The 24,042-nt window shown below is 34.2% G+C and overlaps 2 protein-coding genes across 11 annotated transcripts in view; one reads left to right on the forward strand and one right to left on the reverse strand.

The window, feature by feature from the left end:
- The window catches only part of LOC110452524 (E3 ubiquitin-protein ligase MIB1-like), an 84,326-nt gene extending 66,089 nt beyond the window's left edge, over nt 1–18,237 (reverse strand). For 2 of the 3 annotated variants that reach the window (XR_002463199.1, XM_021501113.1), the window contains exons 1-13: nt 17,952–18,237; nt 15,061–15,232; nt 13,937–14,081; nt 13,291–13,380; nt 12,663–12,729; nt 12,165–12,298; nt 11,689–11,765; nt 11,098–11,296; nt 10,491–10,638; nt 9,270–9,403; nt 6,661–6,768; nt 4,514–4,711; nt 2,988–3,139 (exon numbers count right to left, since the gene is read on the reverse strand). Coding sequence is in view for 2 of the 3 variants with exons in the window: in XM_021501113.1 (XP_021356788.1) it covers nt 2,988–3,139; nt 4,514–4,711; nt 6,661–6,768; nt 9,270–9,403; nt 10,491–10,638; nt 11,098–11,296; nt 11,689–11,765; nt 12,165–12,298; nt 12,663–12,729; nt 13,291–13,380; nt 13,937–14,081; nt 15,061–15,232; nt 17,952–18,213 (1,886 nt within the window). In the remaining variant the exon portion in view is untranslated. The remainder of the gene's footprint in view (nt 1–2,987; nt 3,140–4,513; nt 4,712–6,660; nt 6,769–9,269; nt 9,404–10,490; nt 10,639–11,097; nt 11,297–11,688; nt 11,766–12,164; nt 12,299–12,662; nt 12,730–13,290; nt 13,381–13,936; nt 14,082–15,060; nt 15,233–17,951) is intronic. The other variant, XM_021501115.1, reaches the window with a different exon arrangement.
- A 52-nt stretch (nt 18,238–18,289) lies between these two features.
- Nucleotides 18,290–24,042, forward strand: part of LOC110452525 (CDK5 and ABL1 enzyme substrate 1-like) — a 33,482-nt gene continuing 27,729 nt past the window's right edge. For all 8 annotated transcript variants that reach the window (XM_021501116.1, XM_021501117.1, XM_021501120.1 and 5 more), the window contains exons 1-3: nt 18,290–18,761; nt 22,080–22,186; nt 22,666–22,783. In XM_021501116.1, coding sequence (XP_021356791.1) covers nt 18,373–18,761; nt 22,080–22,186; nt 22,666–22,783 — 614 coding nt within the window. In that variant the 5' untranslated portion in view covers nt 18,290–18,372. The remainder of the gene's footprint in view (nt 18,762–22,079; nt 22,187–22,665; nt 22,784–24,042) is intronic.

Genomic DNA, 24,042 nt, shown 5'->3' on the forward strand with positions numbered 1-24,042 from the left:
ATAGAACTGTAGGTCAGTACTAACCTAATACGTACAGCTCCACATAGAACTGTAGGTCAGTACTAACCTAATACGTACAGCTCCACATAGAACTGTAGGTCAGTACTAACCTAATACGTACAGCTCCACATAGAACTGTAGGTCAGTACTAACCTAATACGTACAGCTCCACATAGAACTGTAGGTCAGTACTAACCTAATACGTACAGCTCCACATAGAACTGTAGGTCAGTACTAACCTAATACGTACAGCTCCACATAGAACTGTAGGTCAGTACTAACCTAATACGTACAGCTCCACATAGAACTGTAGGTCAGCACTAAACAAGCATGCATTACAAACTTTCACAATACTCAAAAGAAACAAGTGGGCAGCTGATTATTTTCAATTTTAAAACATATTCTGTTGTTGTTGTTTTTTAAAGAAATATGGGATGCAGGGTTTCTATTATTAACTCTGATCACTATTTTTATAATTTCAGATGCAGATTTTCAAATATAATTTTACCTACACCAAATTTTTCTTGTTTTACATTAATGTTTATAACTGCCTATAGTCAGTTTCCCATAATCATCACATGCAATTTATTTAATGATTTTTAGTTATTTAATGTTTCTTATCTAACTGACCCTTGAATGGAGGAGTCTGAATCATTTTTACATTCATCTTTTTGTATGGTAGTACAATTATACTGACCCCTTGTATGTGAGAGTAGTTTGACCCTTGGCGGATAATATTGTGTTATCAGTTTATTGCTAGATATAACTTCAGTTCTGTATCATTTGTAATTTGATGTTTTAGTGTCAAGCTAACTGTTGTAGTGTAGCATTGCTGTTATATCAAAATGGGGTATATTCCACACTTAGTTTGCCAACAATGTCATTATCATTTTGACTGCAGTATATCTCATATATAGTATATACCAGTAAGTATAATTAAGTCCCATAGGTATGTTCTAAGGTTTATAAATATTCAAATAACTTAAATTAAAAACTTTATTAACACATTGTATAATCATCAAAATTAAAAATGAGCTCTGGAGTATGTATTGAATACCATATAAACCTCTACAAGGTTTGGGTGCTATCTTTTACAAGATTCACATTCATTTCCACAAATTTCTACGTTTCTCCTGTTGCACCTGAACATTTCTTTTTCTTAATTCACTGAACACATTAACACCACTCATGTTCAGCTGGTAGAGTAAAGAAATACAAGTCCTCAATGATGTAGCACAAAGCTTCCAAGAAACATCATTTTGATATTAATATCGTCCATCATTTTTCAAATTCTTATGAAATATAGATGCTGAAAAATCTGATATGGGCTGTTATGTCCCTGTTAAGGGGTCAATATATTCCAGTTTTGATTTTTATACAGTTTTTTGTTTTTGAGAGAAAAAAATGTTTAAATGTTAAACACTGACGCTGCCATAATCACCACCAGTGTGTAAGCCATATTTACAACTTTTATCACAAACCAAAAACAGTCCTCCATTAGACATTTAGTCAGATTGCTAGAAACAGGCCACCACACATTTAAAACGTGAATAGAAGATCAGAAGAGGAACCATAACAAGTGTCTACCTCACAGACCAGTGATCTATATATATGTACTAGACTGAACTCAACAACCTTCAAAATACAACATCATCCTTGATGTAAACAGAGTATGTTGTAACATGTTCCTGACCATCCTCGGCAGTACTTCATATGGGCATTCAAAATACAGAACTCTTCTGATGCGTGGATCTTTTTCATTCTTTGTGGCTTATGCTTACTGAACAATTTGGAACCTCACAACCTTTTCTATTGTTGTTTTTCATCGATTCTCCACCTTATCATACGGATATCATATTCATTACACTTATCACATTTTCAGACACACTTTTCACTTTAACTTGTACCATAGCTTAGCTAGCCTGCATGGAATCATTTAATTTTAATACTTTTCACCTTAAAAAGAAAGTTAATCAACTTCAAAAACTGTACTATTATGTAACATATTATGCATATCTTTACATTTTTTTCATGGACATTTATTGAACTTTTCTATCTACCGAGTATTCTTAATAAATCATTATTGTATTTTAGACCCATCATAATAGGGCTTGATCTTTGCTCCTTAGGTACTTATTGTCAATGGCATATTTTTCCAACTGACTTGACCATCATTGTCACTCAACTTTATCATGTAATAGTCAAAGAGACACACGTCCTTACAATGACCTGCCTAACAGGCTTAAATCTACCAGCATAATAGGCCAAAAAGAATATATACTTTATGAAATCCAAACTTCAGGAGTTTTTACTCTTCATTTATATATGGATTTAATATAAGGAAATGTATATTTCAAATGGGAACACTTTATTTCCTGCCATTTCTGTGTGATGTTGATGTTGATGTTTTTATTGATATCTGTATCATATCTAATGCATTTCGTTTGCTCTAACGACAAGTGTACTGTTGTTGGTGTGAAATCTCAATTTTGTGGTAGCATTTCCTATGTTTCACTATCAATATACTGTATTGTCATTTGAATGACGATTTAAAGTCTATATATAAGTTTTAATTATAAATTTAAGCAATCATACACATTCAAGACACTGTCAATGAAGACAATGCACCTGAAATGTCTTTTCTAATAATTTTTTTTTAGTTGTGATAAACTGATATTTCCTTCAAACTTTGTGATTTTTTTCCCTTCTGCTTTAAAAATTGGACCTGTAGCGATCCTTTATAATGTGTGTGAATTCATTCACTTGTTTAAAGTTTTCATCTAGGTCATTCTGAGTCTAGTTATTGGTGTCCTTTTCGTCATCATTTTCATTATATAGATTTAGTCTAGGGTTTATACGTATGTTGACATAACATATGTTCTTTATGATGTTCAGAGCATATAAATGATATTGTCGTTACATATCAGGACAGGATAACAGGTAAAGGGTTGCGATATATATAAGTTTGTCTCACATGCAGTACCTACCTTGGGTTGCCCCGCAGTGCAGCATGATGTAGAGAATTGAAGCCATTGTTATTGGCTATGGTCAGATCTGCATGGTGTTCCAGCAGGATAGATATCATGTCATCTCGCTTCTTACTGATGGCATCGTGGAGTGGACTGTCTCCTTCAGAGTCCTGACGGCCAAACAAACACATTTCATCTCATCAAAGGATCTTTTTAAAACATAACCTTATGCTAGAAATATCACATCAGAAGTAATTCCAACACAACAAAGATGATAAATGTTTTTTTTCTCATTTTCACAATACAAGGGAGATAATTCTCTTTTTTTCTTGGTCGTTAATATAAGCAGGACATACAATCCTAATCAAAATTAAAATGCCTTAATATGAAATGAAAAACAGCTTATATATAAATCAATATCTTATTGGTATATATTTTCAATAATTTATCAAGCTTTTAATTTGTTTTAACAGTCTTCTTTTTTTTATAAACGCTGTGGCAAACATTTGCAAATTAAAATTATTCCTTGAAATTTAATTCAAATTGACATGACCACCAACAAATTACCTCAAAATTTATACATTGGATACATAACAACATATGACAGGAACAAGGTACAACAATATTACATTACAATATATCTAACAAGAACTATCCTCTACACAAACACATTGTACAACTACTGTATCATTCTAACACAAACTGATCACAAGAATAACAAAGGACTTGGTATGAAGAAGCTATATTAAGATCGAAAATATTCCTCATATTTTGTATAAGCCCCTCAGGAAGAGGTTGAATCCACATGTGGTATTTATTACTATGCAGGGAGGATGAATTTAACAGTTGACAAAAGACGGGAGCCACTTTTAATGCTTCAGCAGGCTGTAATGGTTAGGCTTCTCTTTTTCTGCAGAAATGAAGTCTAGGTATACCTGTCATGAAATGGGGTTTGATTATTGGATCAATCAGTCCCTGCATAGAAAAGGAGGGAGTGAAGTTGAAAAAGTGCACAATATGATATTTTGTTTAGGTGATTTTAAGATAAGGGAATTCCATACTACTGGGGTATGTATATGCTAGTCTCAGCTATATGTATTCTAATAAAAATGTGCTTTATGTATCCCATGCTGTAAAAATTGGTGATTGCTGCCCAGCTCAAAATGACACGTTTTTGTTTTTTTTCTTCACATTTTTCTATAAAGCAATGAAAATATTTCCTTTGGTATCTGTGGCCTGTTTTTTTTGCCATTTAATGTTCTGTTCGATATTTTTTGTTAAAAGTCAACATGATGACTTCAGTACAACAATATCCAGGTAGACCATGATACATGTTTAGTAATTGAAGGAGCAAGGTGAAGGATACAGTGGATGGACTGACTGATGAATGGACAGATATACACACAAGATGGAAAATAAAGGTAAAACTTTGGTATCAAACACGTGCAATAACTATGGAATGTGATACCAGTGAGACGTTCCAACACCAGTGTATGACACACAAGTACAGACAACAGAGGGAACAGTGTGTCACACATCCAAACCTGGAGACTGGGGTGACAGCCAAGGTCCAGCAGAGTCTTCACCACACCGATGTGACCTTTGTTTACACCAATGTGTAGGGGTGTCTGGCGACGTTTATTTCTGGCATTGAGGTCAGCACCTCCTCTCTGTAGCTGTTCTATCACGCTAGGCTCATCTCCAAAAGCAGCATGGTGCACCGCACGATCACCATCTTTGTCCTACACAGAAAATAGACAGGTTTAAAAACATTTTAGAAATATCGCTTATTTGAATACAGAAATAGTATTTTCGCAATTGTGCCAACTCACTTCTATATTTCAATAATTATTATCAAAGTTTCACCTTACTACTGATTATATTGACATACTGATTGTGAAAAGCAAGGTCATCCTTCAAAAAAATTGCTTGTTTGATGTTTCCCAACCTGCTCATTAAAAATCGCACCAACTCAAACTTCTGTTTTGAAACTTTTGGTAAATCGTTTTTTCATGAAAAATAACTGAAACTTATGTTTTTTACATAGAAATAAGAGATTTCTAAAAATAGAAACAAAAAATCCTTATCTACCAACTACACACTGGAAATTATGTGAATTAACTGCAAACAAACTATTTTTTAGGAAGGCCCAAACAGGTGAAAGACAGGAGTTTCAGTAGTCTCCTGAGAGTATGTTTATGAGCTTAAACTCGAGGGTTTTGAAAACAGGTCTATTTGACATACAGTTGAATCTGCTCAAGTGACCATCTGTATTAAACGACCATCTGTTTTATGCGACCACTTTTCATTCCTTCCGACCGCTTTTACTATGTAATTTACTATGTAATTTAAGTATATTAAGCGACCATCTTTTTAACGAAACCAGCGACCACCAAATACCAGCCCCAAATTACATTAAACGACCACATTTGATACATTTTAGCGACCATGTTTGAGGAAAATATACCAAACGGTCGTTGAAAAAGTTGTGCAACTCCAAATTTGCGACCCGTCACCACATTTGACAAAGGGCTAAGCTACTTCAGGATCTTTTCACAAAGTTCAGTAAACAAATTGGACAAAACCAATTTCTTAACATATAATAAAATTCGTTGATGTGCAGAAACAAATAAAAAAGGCATTTTTCTAAATGCTGATGTTGTTGATTTAGCAGTGATAATACGGATTGATATTTATCGCAGTTGAGCAAAACCATGTTGATTGCGTGAGTGTTCTGCTAGGCAATGTGACCTTTAACCCTATGATATCCTCCATCTGATTGGATGAAGTACACTGCCAGTTTTCATTCTTGAAATCGGGTCTGTTTAGTGATGTTAACGACAGCACTCTGGTGTGAAATTAACACTCAATATCAGTGCAACTGCACACTAAACATGTTTATGTTAGCACACAGTTTCATATTCCTCATCAATAATACCGGTCCATTTTTTGGCAACATGCTGTCAGCTTTAGGTCAATTTTTTCGCTGGATTCTCTTTCCAGTTTCCATCGTGAAATAAAGGAATAATACACGTGAACCAAACTGTCGGACCAACACAGGAACCGCTATGATTTCAACAATAATATCTTTCGTAACAAGTTAGCTTAAATCATGGTAATTACCAAAAACACAGTCATGTCGGTTGAGAACTTCAACAAGTCTCTGTGAGTCTGTCGATCGTTAGTTCCGAGAGAAAAGACAATTTTTCTCAAACACCCTTAGTTGTTTGTTTACTGTCATAATTATCACTCGACTATTGTTTAGTTATTCACCTGATCTGTTGAACAATGTTATTTTAAACTACCTGTACATACATGTGTAAATGTGCGCTTGGGGTGGTGGTCTTTTTACAGTTGTCTGAATAAGGAGTCGTTGGTTCTAGTCGGTTGTGTATTCTGTACAAAGCTTATTAAACGACCAGTTTTTGAATTTCCCCTGTGTGGTCGCTTAATACAGATTCCACTGTATATATATTTTGTCTCACCTAGATGTAAAGAAAATTCTATCCGACTTCTGAAATTACTAAATGTCGTGGGTCAACTAAACCCCTGAAAGATGGATATCATTCAACATGTGTGATGGGATTTTTATTTAAATCTTAAAACAAGACATCTTTACAATGCCTTCATTATCAAAATCATAAGCCTGTTGTTCATTAGTTAAAGTTTCTTATCAGAACTTAAAACTTACCTCTATTTCAAAGTCCACATCATGTTTCATCAGTACCCGTATGACATCAGAATGTCCATTTTGTGAGGCTGCCTGGAGGGCAGTATGACCAGCAAACATTCCATTGGCCTGCATCAAATATAGGGTCATTTTAATGTTTAGTTAAGTCACGATCACATAGAAACCTAATACATTGATGTAAATAATCTGTAAGTGAAAATGTCAATAATCTGTTAGTAATTTCTTTTTTAATGATATGTCTGTGAAAAATGGACAAGATTTCTGACCAATACATACAGTAACACAATTTTCAATATCAAACAGAAATTTGCTGTATGAAATCAGGTCTCTGTAAAAGCATTATTTTGTGTACTATCAGAAATATAGGTACAAACCTCGGTCTTTGGTCACTACAATTACTATTTCATGTATTTTGTGATAGTAGTAAAAGATAACATGAAATCAAAAGATTAAAAATCATAAATTTGTGCTTACAATGCATATACAAATTCTTAATTTAGTCACTGTGAGTGTTATAAACAACAATCTTTAGTTTATATTTAAAAAAAGTGTTATTCAGCGTTTGTTACACCATTGTGTTTAGTCACTGTGTTTAATGTGTACTTGCAGTAAAATATATGTACAAACATCAGTCTAAGTTTTAGTGCTAGTAGTAATAGATGTACAACATCAGTCTAAAGTTTGTGTGCTAGGAGTAATAGATTTACAAACATCAGTCTAAGTTTTAGTGGTAGTAGGAATAGATGTACAACATCAGTCTAAAGTTTGTGTGCTAGGAATAGATGTACAAACATCAGTCTAAGTTTTAGTGGTAGTAGTAATAGATGTACAACATCAGTCTAAGTTTTAGTGCTAGGAGTAATAGATGTACAAACATCAGTATAAGTTTTAGTGCTAGGAGTAATAGATGTACAACATCAGTCTAAAGATTGTGTGCTAGGAGTAATAGATGTACAAACATAAGTCTAAGTTTTAGTGGTAGTAGTAATAGATGTACAACATCCGTCTAAGTTTTAGTGCTAGGAGTAATAGATGTACAACATCAGTCTAAAGTGTGTGTGCTAGGAGTAAAAGTTTTAGTGCTAGGAGTAATAGATGTATAAACATCAGTTTAAGTTTTAGTGCTAGTAGTAATAGATGTACAAACATCAGTCGAAGTTTTAGTGCTAGTTGTAATAGATGTACAACATCAGTCTAAAGTTTGTGTGCTAGGAGTAAAAGTTTTAGTGCTAGGAGTAATAGATGTACAAACATCAGCCTAAGTTTTAGTGGTAGTAGTAATAGATGTACAACATCCGTCTAAGTTTTAGTGCTAGGAGTAATAGATGTACAAACATCAGCCTAAGTTTTAGTGGTAGTAGTAATAGATGTACAACATCAGTCTAAGTTTAAGTGCTAGGAGTAATAGATGTACAAACATCAGTATAAGTTTTAGTGCTAGGAGTAATAGATGTACAACATCAGTCTAAAGTTTGTGTGCTAGGAGTATTAGATGTACAACATCAGTCTAAAGTTTGTGTGCTAGGAGTAAAAGTTTGTGTGCTAGGAGTAATAGATGTTCAAACATCAGTCTAAGTTTTAGTGCTAGGAGTAAAAGTTTGCGTGCTAGGAGTAATAGATGTACAAACATCAGTCGAAGTTTTAGTGCTAGTTGTAATAGATGTACAACATCAGTCTAAAGTTTTTGTGCTAGGAGTAATAGATGTACAACATCAGTCTAAAGATTGTGTGCTAGGAGTAATAGATGTACAAACATAAGTCTAAGTTTTAGTGGTAGTAGTAATAGATGTACAACATCCGTCTAAGTTTTAGTGCTAGGAGTAATAGATGTACAAACATCAGTCAAAGTTTTAGTGCTAGGAGTAATAGCCGTACAAACATCACTCTAAGTTTTAGTGCCAGGAGTAATAGATGTACAAACATCAGTCTAAGTTGTAGTGCTAGTAGTAATAGATGTACAACATCAGTCTAAGTTTTAGAGCTAGGATTAATAGATGTACAAACATCAGTCTAAGTTTTAGTGCTAGAAGTAATAGATGTACAACATCAGTCTAAGTTTTAGAGCTAGGATTAATAGATGTACAAACATCAGTCTAAGTTTTAGTGCTAGTCGTAATAGATGTACAAACATCAGTCTAAGTTTTAGTGCTAGTTGTAATAGATGTACAACATCAGTCTAAAGTTTTTGTGCTAGGAGTAATAGATGTACAACATCAGTCTAAAGATTGTGTGCTAGGAGTAATAGATGTACAAACATAAGTCTAAGTTTTAGTGGTAGTAGTAATAGATGTACAACATCAGTCTAAGTTTTAGAGCTAGGATTAATAGATGTACAAACATCAGTCTAAGTTTTAGTGCTAGGAGTAAAAGTTTGCGTGCTAGGAGTAATAGATGTACAAACATCAGTCTAAGTTTTAGTGCTAGTAGTAATAGATGTACAACATCAGTCTAAGTTTTAGTGCTAGGATTAATAGATGTACAAACATCAGTCTAAGTTTTAGTGCTAGTTGTAATAGATGTACAAACATCAGTCTAAGTTTTAGTGCTAGGATTAATAGATGTACAACATCAGTCGAAGTTTTAGTGCTAGGAGTAATAGATGTACAAACATCAGCCTCGGGTCGCTGTAAGAGTTCATCAACTTTGGTCCCATCTCCATTTGCTGCTGCCTTCACTAGCTCCTCGTTTACATCTCCAGAAACATGCGTCTCAAACAACTTTTTCAGGAGAGCACTTAGGCGTTCTGCAACATACAACAATGGCTAGAATCGTCATTGAACAAACATCTATAATATGTACTCAAATCTAATTTGCTTCCCCTTTAAGTTAAATGGCCTATCATTTGAATGACCCCGAGACAAATTGATCTTAATTTTGACCTGATGTTTAAGATGATTCTTACCTCCTTGTCTAAAATGAAACTTGAACAGTGACTTCTTAATTACGTCAAAGGATACGTTGCCCGAATGCTTACAATATTGTTATATACATGCTTTACCTGCTACTTCTAAGATAATTAGCCATTCCAGTATTCAAACATCTGTCAAGAAATCCGAACGCTAAAACTTGTTCATCTATTGTATAATAACTCATTTACCCCTGAAATTTCATAATGAACTATTCCAATCATTAAATTGGAAGAGTTCAAATGTGTTTTCAGGGGTGAATGAGTAAATATGCTCAAAGAAAAATTGTCTCACATAAATCATTTTGTGGTTTTAATGCATCTGTGCCTTTGACTTTTGTCCTTTTGCTCTTCTAAATTTTGCAGACATCTTTTCATGCATGCATACAAATGTTCATGTAAAGTAGTATACAAAATATCAATCTTTTATAGGTAATTACCATGACATCAAATTTTAGCTATTTTCATTTTTCCAATGCATATGTGCCATTCACATTTTTCTGGCATTATCTCTATAAATGCCTATGATATAGTAATATACATGTACATATCGTGTTTTCAAGCTGGTGACGAGAGCAAGATTGAAACTAAATGTGTACATTACGATCTGTTATGAAAGTAACTGTAAAATGTCAGTAAGGAGTCAAGTAAGCTGTTTGGCACCAAATTAAACAAAAGCAACTACATTTTTTTTTGGAGTGCATGAAGTGTAATAATTTGTTGTTGTATCAGAAAAAGTTCCTCCTGGTCTGTTAAGGTGTTACAACATATTTCCATTTTTTCTCTCAATTTTTCAGCCCATGTCCAAGCTTAAAATCTACAAATTTTTCAGCCCATGTCCAAGCTTAAAATCTACAATTAATCAACTGAAATGTGAAATGACATGTTCACTCATGAGATAATTTCTACATTTAGTCCAATTTACCTCCGGATGAGTTGCCGATGGCAGCCCCATCTGACGATGCAACTTTAGTGACAGCAGAAGGGTTGTATGTCCAGGATGTACCACACACTTCAACCTTCAGGTCATTATCATGGTAAATCTGCTGTACCCGGCCAATCTTACCCAGGGTCTGTCAACACAAATAACATGTTAATGGGTTTTGTAATGCAAAATTAGCAAGGCATCGTAAGTGATACAAATCCCCTCGCATTCACATATGTACATTGATTGGGAATGCTTTGAATAGAACATTAGCTGAACATCTAGTGTTATTATGCAATCTGGAAAATCTTGAAATGTTGTGCTTGAACTCATCCCTCAATGATATATCTTAAAGATTAATGTGCAAAATGGTCTACATTCTTACCAATCATTTGTACGTCATGTGTTTTACATGTAATAGTTGATGTTTTGACAAAATCCTTGCAAACTAGCCCTGCAATTAGCCCAGTCAAGATAATAGGACATAGGGAGTTTATTTAAATCTGACCCAATCATCTCAATTCTAGATATGACTATTATGATGATACATAAACCTCTTTTGACGGGAATGCAGCTTCTAGACAAATAAGGAGCTTGCACTACTTACAGGAATCATGGCCTCGGCCCACTCTCCATGGCCGCGCTGAAGCAGTTTTATTTTCTCAGCATCACTACAGATTTGGACAAGGTCTCCAACAGCAAACTGTTGTGTGGGTGGAGTTGGAGTAGTGTTTTCGTTCGCAGAAGCTGTAGCACTGCTTGGAGTGTTAACCTTGGTTAGAACTGCTGGGTTGAAAGTCCACCTACAGTAAAATTAAGAAGGTAGTGGATGGTAACAGCATTTTGCTTTAAAAAGGAGGCAGCTTTTTATATTTATAAGTATTGCAAAAGCTAACACATAGAAAGTTTTAACATAAACAAAATAATGTTAGTAAAACAAGTAATATTTTTTTTCAATATTAAAACCATTGTATGTCAATTTAACCATAAAAACACATTTGGACTTTTACTTTTCATATCTTATAACTTTGAATTAGACATAATGATCAGAGTATCATACATTGACAAATTCCTAACACGCATTCAATTTCCAAAGTTGTACATTGGAAAACATTAACTCTTTGATCGAACTGTGATCTTAAGCAACAACAGAATGAGGTAAAACATGTACAGGTGTCACTCCAATAAAGGTAGCTACCTGTTACCACTAGGGTAGGACACCACAATGTCATGGTCTTCGTCTATTCCCACCACAGTTCCTGTCGTACCCAGGCACTGCAACACAAAGGAGGGAAACATACTAATGATCAGTTTTGATTAATGGTTATTCGTATATATATCCCAAGCGCTAATATTTTAACAAACAAGTATTTTGTTCTCATTTTTTTCCTTATTGGCGTAAAAAAAGCTAAATATTTTACATACAACCATATAATTATCCATTATCTTTTAAGTTATAATTGTAGTCCTCCCTACAGTTAACAAAAAGTAGTGACCATTACATTTATCATTTGTAGAGACTTGATATTGCATAAAACAAGCTTTTATGGAGACAAATTACCATATCGTTTTTGTAACATTTTTGAAAGTGTTGATGTCTATCACTTGCTGCTAGTGTGATGTCACAGTTTAACTGTGTGTTACATAAATAAAGTTATTTGTTTGTGACCGTACCTCAAACATGCCATCTGTCCATCCCCCGTGGCCATGCTGTAAGGACTGGACAATCTCAAGGTCAAGGTCGACATTGACCTGGTCACCGATAGCCAGCCCACCTGGTCCCGCCCTGGAGCCTGGCCCCTGCTCCCCTGTACATCCAAACACAAATGTTTGTTTTAAATTACAGCATATCATCTACACAATGCTCTTCATATTCTTTGTCAGCTTGCTCACCATTAATACATTTCAAGGTCACATTTTCCTTCTTTTTTGATTTTCCCAGAATGTATTGCCAAAACCCCTTCATAATACATGTCAATATTGCTGTGGAAAACGGTGGCAGTATAACCGGGGTTAACTCTACCAGGCAATAAGATGACATGATTTATAGCTAAACATTTAAAATAGTTACCAGGTGAACCTGTGCTCATCATTCAAATCTTCCTGGATAAATATCAAATAAGTCATGTACTGATTAGAAGTATACAACCTGTTTTTAGCAGACTAACTTACCCAGCAATGGGAGATGATCTCTGTAGAAGGACCCGCCTTTGGCATCATTCACCACTTTTAAATCAGCCTGTATAACACACATGTCACTTATCCTTTAATTTCATCAAAAATACTCAACAGTGTTACTCAACTTAATACTCCGTAATTTCAGTCACATCTGAGGATGAGCTATTGTTTTAATATCACTAAATGTACCTGTCACCTTCATCAAATGAGCAAATGAAGTGAAAGTCTATGAGCCCCCTTACAGGGAAAGAGGGAAAGAAATTTGTATACATATAACACATAAGTGAACAAATGCTTACAGCGTATAGTGGAATTGACTTATAAATATTACTTTTATCTATACATATTTTACACCTTCGGGTATAAACACTGTATTTGATGAAGGTAACAAGCATTCATATTTTACTAGTCAATGAAACAAAACACATTAATATATCACTGGTTATGAACCTTTATCTAATTTTACGAATTAAAGATGAGAAAACAGGGATTCTGATAACCATTGAAAAGTTGAATATGAAGACAAACACTTTTGAAAGAGAAACTACCTTACATATTTATTACCCAAGCAAATAAATGTAGTACTGGACAGACACTGTTACACTAAATGCATGTAGCTTACCATGCCTTCAAAAGCCACTCTGTAAAGGTTTTTTGAAGCATTATCCCACAGCACATATGCAGCACTTCTTGGGCTGGCAGCACTCCAATCCTGTGTAATAGACCAAACAAGGCAAGGCTTAGTAGCTATGACATTTAAGATACAGCAACTATTAACTTCTAACCTTTTTTTGTCAGAAAAATTGGGTGCAACTTCAGTGCGCTATTTGATAGTCGAAAAGGAATGTTTAAAGATTTAGAAGTTTACCCTTTTTTTCAATCAATACTGTTTCATAATGTACCTTAAAAACTTTATCCATCATATTTCTTTATAAAGAAAAATAGAGGCCACATTTTTTCCTCTAGAATAAAGTTTATCTTAGCAAATGATCAAAAACAGAAAGCAATGCTGTTCAATGAATTGGATTATCAGTGAATTTTACAACAGCCTGTTCCTTTATGAATTGGGTAAATAGAGCATTATTTTGTTGAAATTGGGAAAAGATTCCTCATGTTTTGGTCATTTTGGGAAAATAAGGCACTTTTTAGTTAGGGGAAACAGCCTGTGTTTGGCTGTAAAACTGAGCAAAATAAATCACTGATAATATGACACACACTTTAGAATCTTGACATTATACAATTACAGCAGATTCTCATATCATCAATACCTGTATCTCAGTGACTTTTCCTCGTCGACCATTACCCCCATCCTGGTCCTCCCATTGCCAGTCAACACCTCTCACTACTCTAGCTCCAGGGTAAATTCCTCTCGCTGTTATCTTTTTACTTTTTCTTCGTGGCTCCACGGCAACCCTTTAATATTATAATTCATTATCTTCTAGAGGAAATGGTGAATTTTAGATATAAATACTGTTTCATGATATATAAAATGAAGAAGATACTTTTATTGAATTCATGCATCAGGAGTTGCAGCTCTCCCCAACATAAGGATTAACTGTTTGGTTTGAAAGGACATGTCTATTTGACATGTGTTTTGACCCTTAACTCATTCACCCATGAAGACACATTTGAACTCTTCTAATTCAAAGGTTGGAATAGTTCATTATGAAATTTCAGGGGTTAATGAGTTTCAGAGAAAGGGTGATTTGACTTATAAAATTGCTATCCGTCAAAAGTCAACAGAAAGCCCTGCTTTTATTTTATTACATGGATTGTTTTATTTTTATTTACTTTATTTGATTATGTTCATCAACAATATATTTTATTGAAGACTGAAAATTTCTATACAGGTTTAATTTAGCGATATCATATATTATGGTACACAACTATCCAGTGTTCTCACTAAGTGTTGAAATAGCCGTGACTTGTAAAGAATAGCCAGTTGAATGTTCGCTTGCTATAATGTTGACCTATAGCTATACATACTCTACAAATATAGCCTGTGCAGTAGTCATTTCTTGAAAGTTCCACCAGGGGAAAATATTATCTAGCCAATTCTTTCCCTAGGGAAGAAATAGGCTAGCATATTCTTTCCATTGAGAGATTTTCGGTGGGGCTACAGGGGGGAAGGGATAGGCTGTTACACAGGTTCAAAGTTGATAATAGCAGGCTACTTTTGCAGACAACCTGCTTTTGATTAGAACACTGCTACAAAAAAATGTATGTCACAAGGATATTGTAAGATTTGTATCAAAGTATCTGATATTTACACTATATCATAACCTAAGCACAATAAGTTTTCTCTCAAAATATGTATTTATAAATATGAATAAAATAACCTGGATGTAACCTTGTTTCATTTAATAGCACTGGTACAATATTTTGTAATTACCTATCAGATCCTGGAACGGTAATTCTGTAAAATCTGTGACGAAGGTTGTGTTTGTCTCCATGATAGCAGACAGAGCATACGTCGTAGTTAGAACACTCTGCACACTTCCATCTGATGCCAAATATCGGCTGCTGTCTACACGTATCGCACATTGTACCATCATGTTTGATACCTGCAATTTAAAACAAAAATGTTAATAGACATTTAATTTCATATTCCAACCACGAACGTTGTCTTGTATGAAGGAAAATATGTCCGTTTTAACTATCCATACATGAATGGCAAGACTATTCATTAACCTCTGCCACAGTGCTGATAAAAACATTGACAATGACTATTTCATAACTCGAGTGAATACTTTGTCACAACATGATGGATTTCTTCGAAATTTAAGCATTTCTGAAAGCCAGTCAGTTTGTCAAATGACAGAATATGGTGTAATGTGAGGTCAGACAAAAGAAGTAATCATTAATTTTATGCTTGTATTTAACATATGTAGTGAAACCAATAATTGTTATTGATTATATTCATTGAATCACTATAGTAGAGAACTAACAGCTAGTTAATACTTAAATAGATTCTGCCACACGATAAAAAATATTGTACTGACATACATGATTTCACAACATCTGACCCTGAGCTAACAAAAAACGAAAGTTGTCGACAAAACAGTCCCTCTCACAGAAAGCTGTTTACTAAAGATTTGAAACGGTCATTGTCAATACAGTGGAACCCACTTATTATGATATCGGTTATGATGATATATCGGTTATTATGATATTTTTCTAATGTACCGATTTTTTCCTTCTTTAACTAAGCATTTTTTTAAAATGATTTTGATATGGTCAAAGGTGGGACCCCGCTTATTATGATATTTTTTTCTGACGTGAATGGATTTTGTAAGGTAAAAACTCAGGTAAGTTGTCCGTGTGAAACACCTGGACAATTAAACAATTGGTCCGGCTAACTATACATCGCCGCGGTGATCACTTGTCCACGTAAGGTAATTTTTAACACCCTGCTTCACCCAAGTCAGCGGAAAATAATAGAATGACCATCACTTGCTGGTCATACATTTTAGTCTGAACAAAACATGTGGTGCAGTTAATTGCCATCTAAAATTGAAATAATTAGGCCTACCGACATTTTCTTACCCAAATTCCCAAAGAAAACGAGCATGCCTTTAACAAATATTTCATGTGAGAAAATCATGCCAATTTCAATGAAAATATTACTTCAGAAGGAAGATTGCATTAGAAGTTTATCTCCCTGTGTTTCCGTTGAAAAAGTGTCAAAATCGGGACATACCGCCCGGACAGTATGATGCCAGAAATCGATCCCAAGTGAACGTTATTGTCGTAAACAACTGACAATGGCTGCTTTACTTACAATTTACACTATTTTCATTAAATATCATATTTTATTATTGTTAAAAAAGGGTTTTTTGTGTGTTTTTAATTGTTATTGTTCCTTTGCAAGTTGATCTCGTCGCACGACTTGTGAGGCATGTGATTGTCACCTGATCATAATTGACATAGTGCGGCAAAATGTTTCACGCTTATGGAACAAAATGTAATGCAACTTCTCGCTGCGAAATAGGTAAATCATTGTTATTTATATCACTTCTTTTATCCTTTTGACTGTTACATTACGATATCATTAGCTACAAGGTGTAGGATGTAGTATAAAGATAGTTCTTAGGAATATGCTCGAAGTTAATTGAAAGTGAAAGTAGAATTTAAATATTGAACATTTCGACGGCAAAATGAAATCTAACACGCTGATATAAATAACAATGAACAAATGATTTTAATTATTACTTCATCAGTTTGTATTTATATTTTTCAATGTTTCCACATCAGTCTATGTCTGATTAATATAGGGCATCTCACTTTCGGTTCAGACAACATAAAAACAATCGAAAACAGCTTGATCGGTTATTATGATATATCGGTTATTATGATATATCGGTTATTATGATATTTTCCTTTGGCAAATAGAATATCATAATAAGCGGGTTCCACTGTTTATTAATCCGCACATCGTAATATTCTGCAAATGACTTACTATGTATGTAAATATTAGAGACATATATACATATTAAGTTTGTTGCGCCTCATTAAAATGTGGTCACCTTACCACAACAAACTTACAGTATAAAAAAAATATTTTTATTTTCGGCCTTTCATAGTGAGCTTCATTTACGATGTAAATACGATGATTTATGATATACATTATATGCGCAATGTAAATTCTGTTATAGCATAAAATACATTTAGGAACAGCAATTTGTCCTACAAAAATGAGTTTTAGAGAACATGGGTGCCTATATATTTGAGTGATATTATTTAACATTCAATCTCCAAACAGTTTTGAAATTATGGGTCAACCGAAAGCGAATTAAAAGATCATTCAAAATGAATACATACAAAATATTGGGAAAAAATCCACATATATTAGAACTGATTATTTTTAACAACGGGTAGTACAAATAGCCCAACAGCCCTGTACTCTAATATACAAAGCAATCCTTTAGAGGATTTTAACTATCTTACATCCCATCTATTCTATATTTTTTGTAATGAGGGCAGCTATTCAGACTATCTCCCTGCCCCCTTTTGTAATTTTAACAGGTGACTGCAACATGACTTGCATTGCATTGGAAAGTCAAAGATTGATATGCTATTTTCAATCAATTATTAACCTGTTAAAATACTTCAATGGATATACTGTCATGTCAGTGTTTGTACGCTTAACTGACACCGCTTATAAGAGAGTTCCTGTCACAAATGAGTTATATATGAAGTCTAGATCTACTGTAACTACTGTAGTTACAAATGACAACATCAACTATGGCAAAATATGGTTTTGTGTAAACAAAACTGCAGGACCTGTTGAAGCACTATCCAATATCCTTAGGTCGTAGGCTCCTGCACATCGATAGTTAGCAGCTGTTCCGTTATCCCAAACTACCACAACCTCTTCTGGCGACTCAAAATTTCTAACTGTTCCAGCATGCCCCTCCCCACCATCTTGTTTTCCCCATTTCCAGTCTGGTCCTCGAACAACTCGTGCCCCTACGCCTTCCATCAAGTTAGCTCTAACCACTCGGTTAGAGCTACTTGAATTTGGCTCGATATTATCAGCATTCATCTTGATTTCTACGTCTATATCAGCATGGTTTTTGTCGATAAACTTCCCTACAACACTTTGACAGTCTCCCCCAAACTGTCAAAACGGAAGATGTCTTTTCTTCCTCTCTCGTAAAATCTCGCAGTAATTCTCGTTCCAAACGAGATTTGTCATCGTGCAATGGCGACTGCCAACATGAAAGTTCATAAACGTCGATCTCGTCGAAAAATAGCCGCTGTAAACTTTCTATCGAATATATCTCTTGATGGAACACACAAAGATACTAAATATGCAATGTTCAATAGAAAACACCATCGACTAAAAGATGAAAGCGTCGAAGAAGTCAACAATGTAAATGTAAACACAGCTGTCTCAGGAAAACAGATTTTGGACGAAGAATTGTGTGATGAAGATAGTGTCGATGGGACTCGAAGTTTGGTACCAGTCGATACGCAATCGGCGGGTACCCAGCACGTTGTGTCTGTGCAGATAGAAGTTATTCCTTCCGAAGGACCAAGCGTTCCTCCGGAACCAACGTTGTCTATGATAAATGTCACTCCTACTAAAAGGTAGTATTACTAGGAATATTGTAGATGAGCTGTGTATTGTCGATATACAGCAGGTCCAGTACACTCTGCCGATTGAGCTATGTAGCTATAAAACCTATATAGCTATATACACCTATAAATTATAGCTGTATTGAGCTATATTTTCTCAGATTTCAAATTTCATTAAATTAAAGCAAAGTCGCATAAAACAGTAAGGTTAATGGTAATGTTGACTACAAAAAGGAATTCAGGTCGTTTAGGTACTCGGTCGTTTATGTACCTGGTCGTTTCGGTACTTCTGAAAGTCGTTTCGGTACTTCTGAAAGTCGTTTCGGTACTTCTGAAAGTCGTTTCGGTACTAATGGAAGACATTGCTTATTTAGATACAGTCCATGTATATTTGATATAAGCACGAACTTGATATCTAATATGTTAATTCCTATAGGAACTCTATCTCAATCAGAGATTTATAACGATAGAGTTTCTATCGTTATAAATCTCTGATTTAGATAGAGTTCCTACAGGAATAACTAATATGTCAGTGACATAAAAAAAAATACACGTGAGGGTACCGCAAAATGAGTTTGTACTGTTATTTAATGTTTTATATTTAGAGCTGCTATTCAACATTATATGATTTGAAAAAGACAGATTGCAAAACACACATGACGCTTCATGATGTATCTGAAGTACCCTTACATGTACCTCTATTTTCTCTCATCATTTTTTTTCGTTAGATCGATACGTGGCGTTCGTTTCAATCATGAATACAAAAAATAAAACAATTAATATTATTACATTGATGAATAATTTTATTTTCATACAGGGATAGCATATGTTTATACTCAGTAAACAAACACAAAAATACATTTAAAAACAGTTAACAACATAATTCACATCGTCATTCAATAGCTACTATCATAGCCGAAGACGTGATGAGTTTTTGATAAATTTGATAGTGGAACCCTCATTTTTATGACAAGTTGGTGAATTCCCTCACCGTTAAGTCTCTCCTAAAGAGCTACTCAGAGCTACTCCGATCTACTCCAATCTACTCAGCTGCTCAGCTGCTCAGTTAAATAAACAACCATCGCGTATGTTGCAGGATCACGTTTGAAGTACGAAAACAAAGATTGACTGATCTGCGTGATTGTTTAAACAATAAACAACCAACAATAAACAACAAATGAAAAATATTTATTAACTAATAAACGAAGTACTGAAACAATAATCAAAATTGTAGTTTATATATGTACCTTTAATTTATAACTGTATGTGTATTGAGCTATTTTTACTAATATTTTTTTCCCAATAAAAATAGATCAAATAATCATGAAACTACATGTATAGGTTATATGGTAATGTTGACAACGAAAAGCATACAGTTAGAGGTCTATTTTTATTTTTTATAAATGTAAAATATTTGATTTTTTTTTACATCAGTACTTCATGAAAAACTTATATTTGATTTGTTTTGTAATCAAAATAGTGTTAAAATATTCTTTATATGCAACTCTGTGTAGTTTTTTCAAAAGAAAATTGCATGTAAATAGTTCAAAAGGTTGATAGGTCGATACAGCTACTAGGGCTAAACAGAGCTCTATAAACATAATGTAAATAATCGGCAGAATGTACTTGACCTGTTCTCAGTAACGTGGATTGTGTCTTCTTTGTATACTTAAGAGGGGTCCACCTTAAAAGCATCTTTAACCGACAAGCGTCTTTAATTGACAATAAGCGTCGCCTGACACAGACACAACATGCTGTAAAAATACAGAATAAAGTAAGCGACATCAAAAGATATGTTGTTAATATGACTATAATACACCTCTGTACCAAACTTCAATTTGAAATTTGATAAAATTTGCCACACAGCCGATCGTAATAATAAATTAATCATAATTTGATCATTTTTTCAAATATTGAGCTGAAATTTGGAATATATATCAATAAAAGTCCAACTAATAACATATCTTCTGATGTCGCTTACTTTAGCGAGTAATTGTAACAATATTATCTGGCAACGCTTTCTACACTTTTCATGCTGATACACACATGTGCCACGCCGCGATCGTAAAAATTCAATTCATCATAACTCGATCATTTTATCAAATATCAAATTGAAATTTGGTGCAGAGGTGTATTATAGTCATATTAACAACATATCTTCTGATGTCGCTTACTTTATTCTGTATTTTGTCTGGCGACGCTTGTTGTCACTTGAAGACACTTGAAGACGCTTTTAAGGAGGACCGCTTAAGAGTATACCAAGTTTACATATCATATATACCACACTCATTTATTTATGGAGAATTCTAGATATTTTGACATCATGCACCTAAAGGCTTTGCAGGTTTCAGAAAAGAATAAACATGTTGTATATATCCCACAATCAATGATCTCACTAAAGACGATTAATGTCAGGGCCCCTACAGAATCCAGTTTTTTTTTCTATATCTTCTGAATACGGCCATTGGAGAAATCAATAATGTACCTGCTGTTTATAATTATCACACTCTTTAATGATGTGCCCCAGTCCCTGGAGAATCAGGGGTTCCTTTATTCACTGCCTTCTGTTTCAGGGACATTTTAATAATTAGAAACCAACTATCTGCTGTCCCCATTGCAGCACTGTCTACGTAATGTTCCTATAATTCACTTTGATCGTTGATCAGTCATTTTACCTCTAACTTTCATTAATCAATCATGTTATTTTTTGATCGATCATGGTTTGACTAAAACATGAAAACTTTCAAATAATAATTTTAAAGAGATATATTTATGTATAAATATTGGAATTATGAGCAGACCTAAAAATGTATTAAACAAAAAGTGTCATTCATAAGTTTTACCTTAAACTGCATTCAAACCACATCTCTACCTATAGCTTTGAGTATTCAAAAAGGATCCACCACATTCTACCCATTTTGGTGAATGCTTCGAATTCTCTATTTCTTTCCATTTTATAATTGATCAATGATCAATCATCGATTGTTTGGGAAATACATGTAGTGATGATCATGATGGATTACAAATTTCGAAGCAATTTCTAACACTAATATCTAAGTGCCTAATGGTACTGTGAACACACAAGTTCCAGTTATTAAAACAAAAGTTTATGTATATATAACAATTTAATATTGCTGTGGTCGATCTCATTGGATCATGAATCGAGTGTTGATCAAAAGACAAATTAAAATAAACTGCTATACGCTTCATTAAATTTGTCTTAAGACTAACTTATTTCATCACCCCATGAAATCAACAAAAGCAAGATTCAATTTTTATATACACGTGATCAATATAGCACATGTCAGACCTCTGTTCTTTGTTTGTTAGATTTGCACGGTCAGGATCCTATTCTGGGGAGCACGAGAGACTGGCCAGGAGGAATCTGATGCAGCCCCTGAATGACTCACTGGGACTGATGCAATCGGACAGACAGCGTATGTGTGGGGCTATGTCATAACTTTTTACCTTATCTTTGTTTAATTTTAAAACTCATATGATTCTATCAAACAAAAGTTTTCGTTTTCCTCAAATTAATAGCAATAAAGGGATTACCGGCATTTCATGGGAATGAAATTCAAAATAAAAAGTGTAAAAAAACCTCACATTTATATTACTAATTACCTGTTTAAAATGAAAGCATTAACTTTTCACAGTAATCTGATATGGTGTATACCCTTTCAACAAAAATTCAGCTACCAAAGGTTTTTGGAAGTCTGTAAATGGCTCTAGGTTAAAAAAATAAAGTTCGATTCCAATTGGATCTTATACCTCTATGACACATGGTACTTATAGCTTGAATCCAATGATGTTAGGGGTTAAAGTTCAAAACATCTTTCTTGTCGATTGGAACACAAATTGTAATCGTGACCATTACACAGATGTTCCATTGATGGCACATTTCTTTATTTATCAGTTGACAGATGTAGAAGATCAAGTTCCCTGTCAAACGAATCCTGTGATTCTGCTCCCAGAGATGGAACCATCAGATTTATGTCCCCAACTGACAGCAAGAGATTGGCCAGGAAGGGGAGGTAAGCCGGTAACATGAAACACCATGGCAACAGATTCAGGCATTATGTGGATGTGCATGGAAAACATTTCTACAAAACTTATGAATAATGTTGTGTCATGGTTTTTTTCTCTCTAAAAAAGATTTGATCAAGAATGGAAATATATAAGAGAAAGTTAAGTACATAAAATGTTTCCAATCTTTCTTTTAACACTGTTTTGAAATTGAAAAAAGGAAATTGAACTTAAACAGCCAGAGATTATAGAAGCATCTATAAATTCATACATGTAATGGAAACTACAGTATGTAATTTATGTTGGATATAATGATGAAAATTTACTGTATATGACCATACCAGTTCCAGTTCAATGTTTGCATTGCATGCATGCTTATAATTAAACAAGTGTGTGATCATTATCAAGTATAATTCTAAATTTTGCAAAATTTGCCTGAATAACAAATAATCAAAATAAGTTTCTCCTGTTTGTCTTTATTTTGAATTGTTATGTTTAGAGCATTAACTATGAAGTCATATACCTGATTATCATAGGAATTTTAAAGCTGACATTGCAAGTTAAAAAGCTTTCAATTGAGATTAAAAAGAATTTTTTTTTTCAAATATTTTTTTCGTGTTTTGAGATCTTCCCCATCTCTTCTGACTATCGTCTCCAAGGAAGTGCCGATATTTTAGTTTGTCCTTTCTTGGTAACGAGTATGGGTCCTACAACTGACAGACTTGTGATTCAATGCACCGCGCACCCTGATCAGCAACCTGTCAAACTGGTTTTCATTCTACAACTGACAGACTTGTGATTCAATGCACCGCGCACCCTGATCAGCAACCGATATCAAAAATCAAACGCACTCACCTGAAGACTTTGAAACACTGCCAAGCTGGTTGTTACTTATGGCACATTCTCGAAAATTGTGTATCCAAAATAAAAGGTATATTACTGAAAATGCTTCTACAAATCCCATATATATATATCATCGGTCTTTCACGTGCATAGAACTGCACCAACACATGAAAACTTTATTATTAACTCGTAATCTTCGTCTTGTAGACGCTTTGCTATCAAAAAACATGTGCGAACTGTGACACTCCCAGGTGTGTCATCAACAATGTGCAATTTGATAATTGAATCGTTTTCATGGACATGATTGGAATTAGTATTGTTTTCACACATGAGGTTATGACTAGTTGAATATCTAAAAGGTAGGCATTAGCGTTCGTCGTATGTTTGCTTCTTTCAGGGCCTTTTTTTTTTTGTGCAGAGGGGG

The sequence above is a fragment of the Mizuhopecten yessoensis genome, unplaced genomic scaffold, assembly GCF_002113885.1.
Source record: "Mizuhopecten yessoensis strain PY_sf001 unplaced genomic scaffold, ASM211388v2 scaffold6719, whole genome shotgun sequence".
Lineage (NCBI taxonomy): Eukaryota > Metazoa > Mollusca > Bivalvia > Pectinida > Pectinidae > Mizuhopecten > Mizuhopecten yessoensis.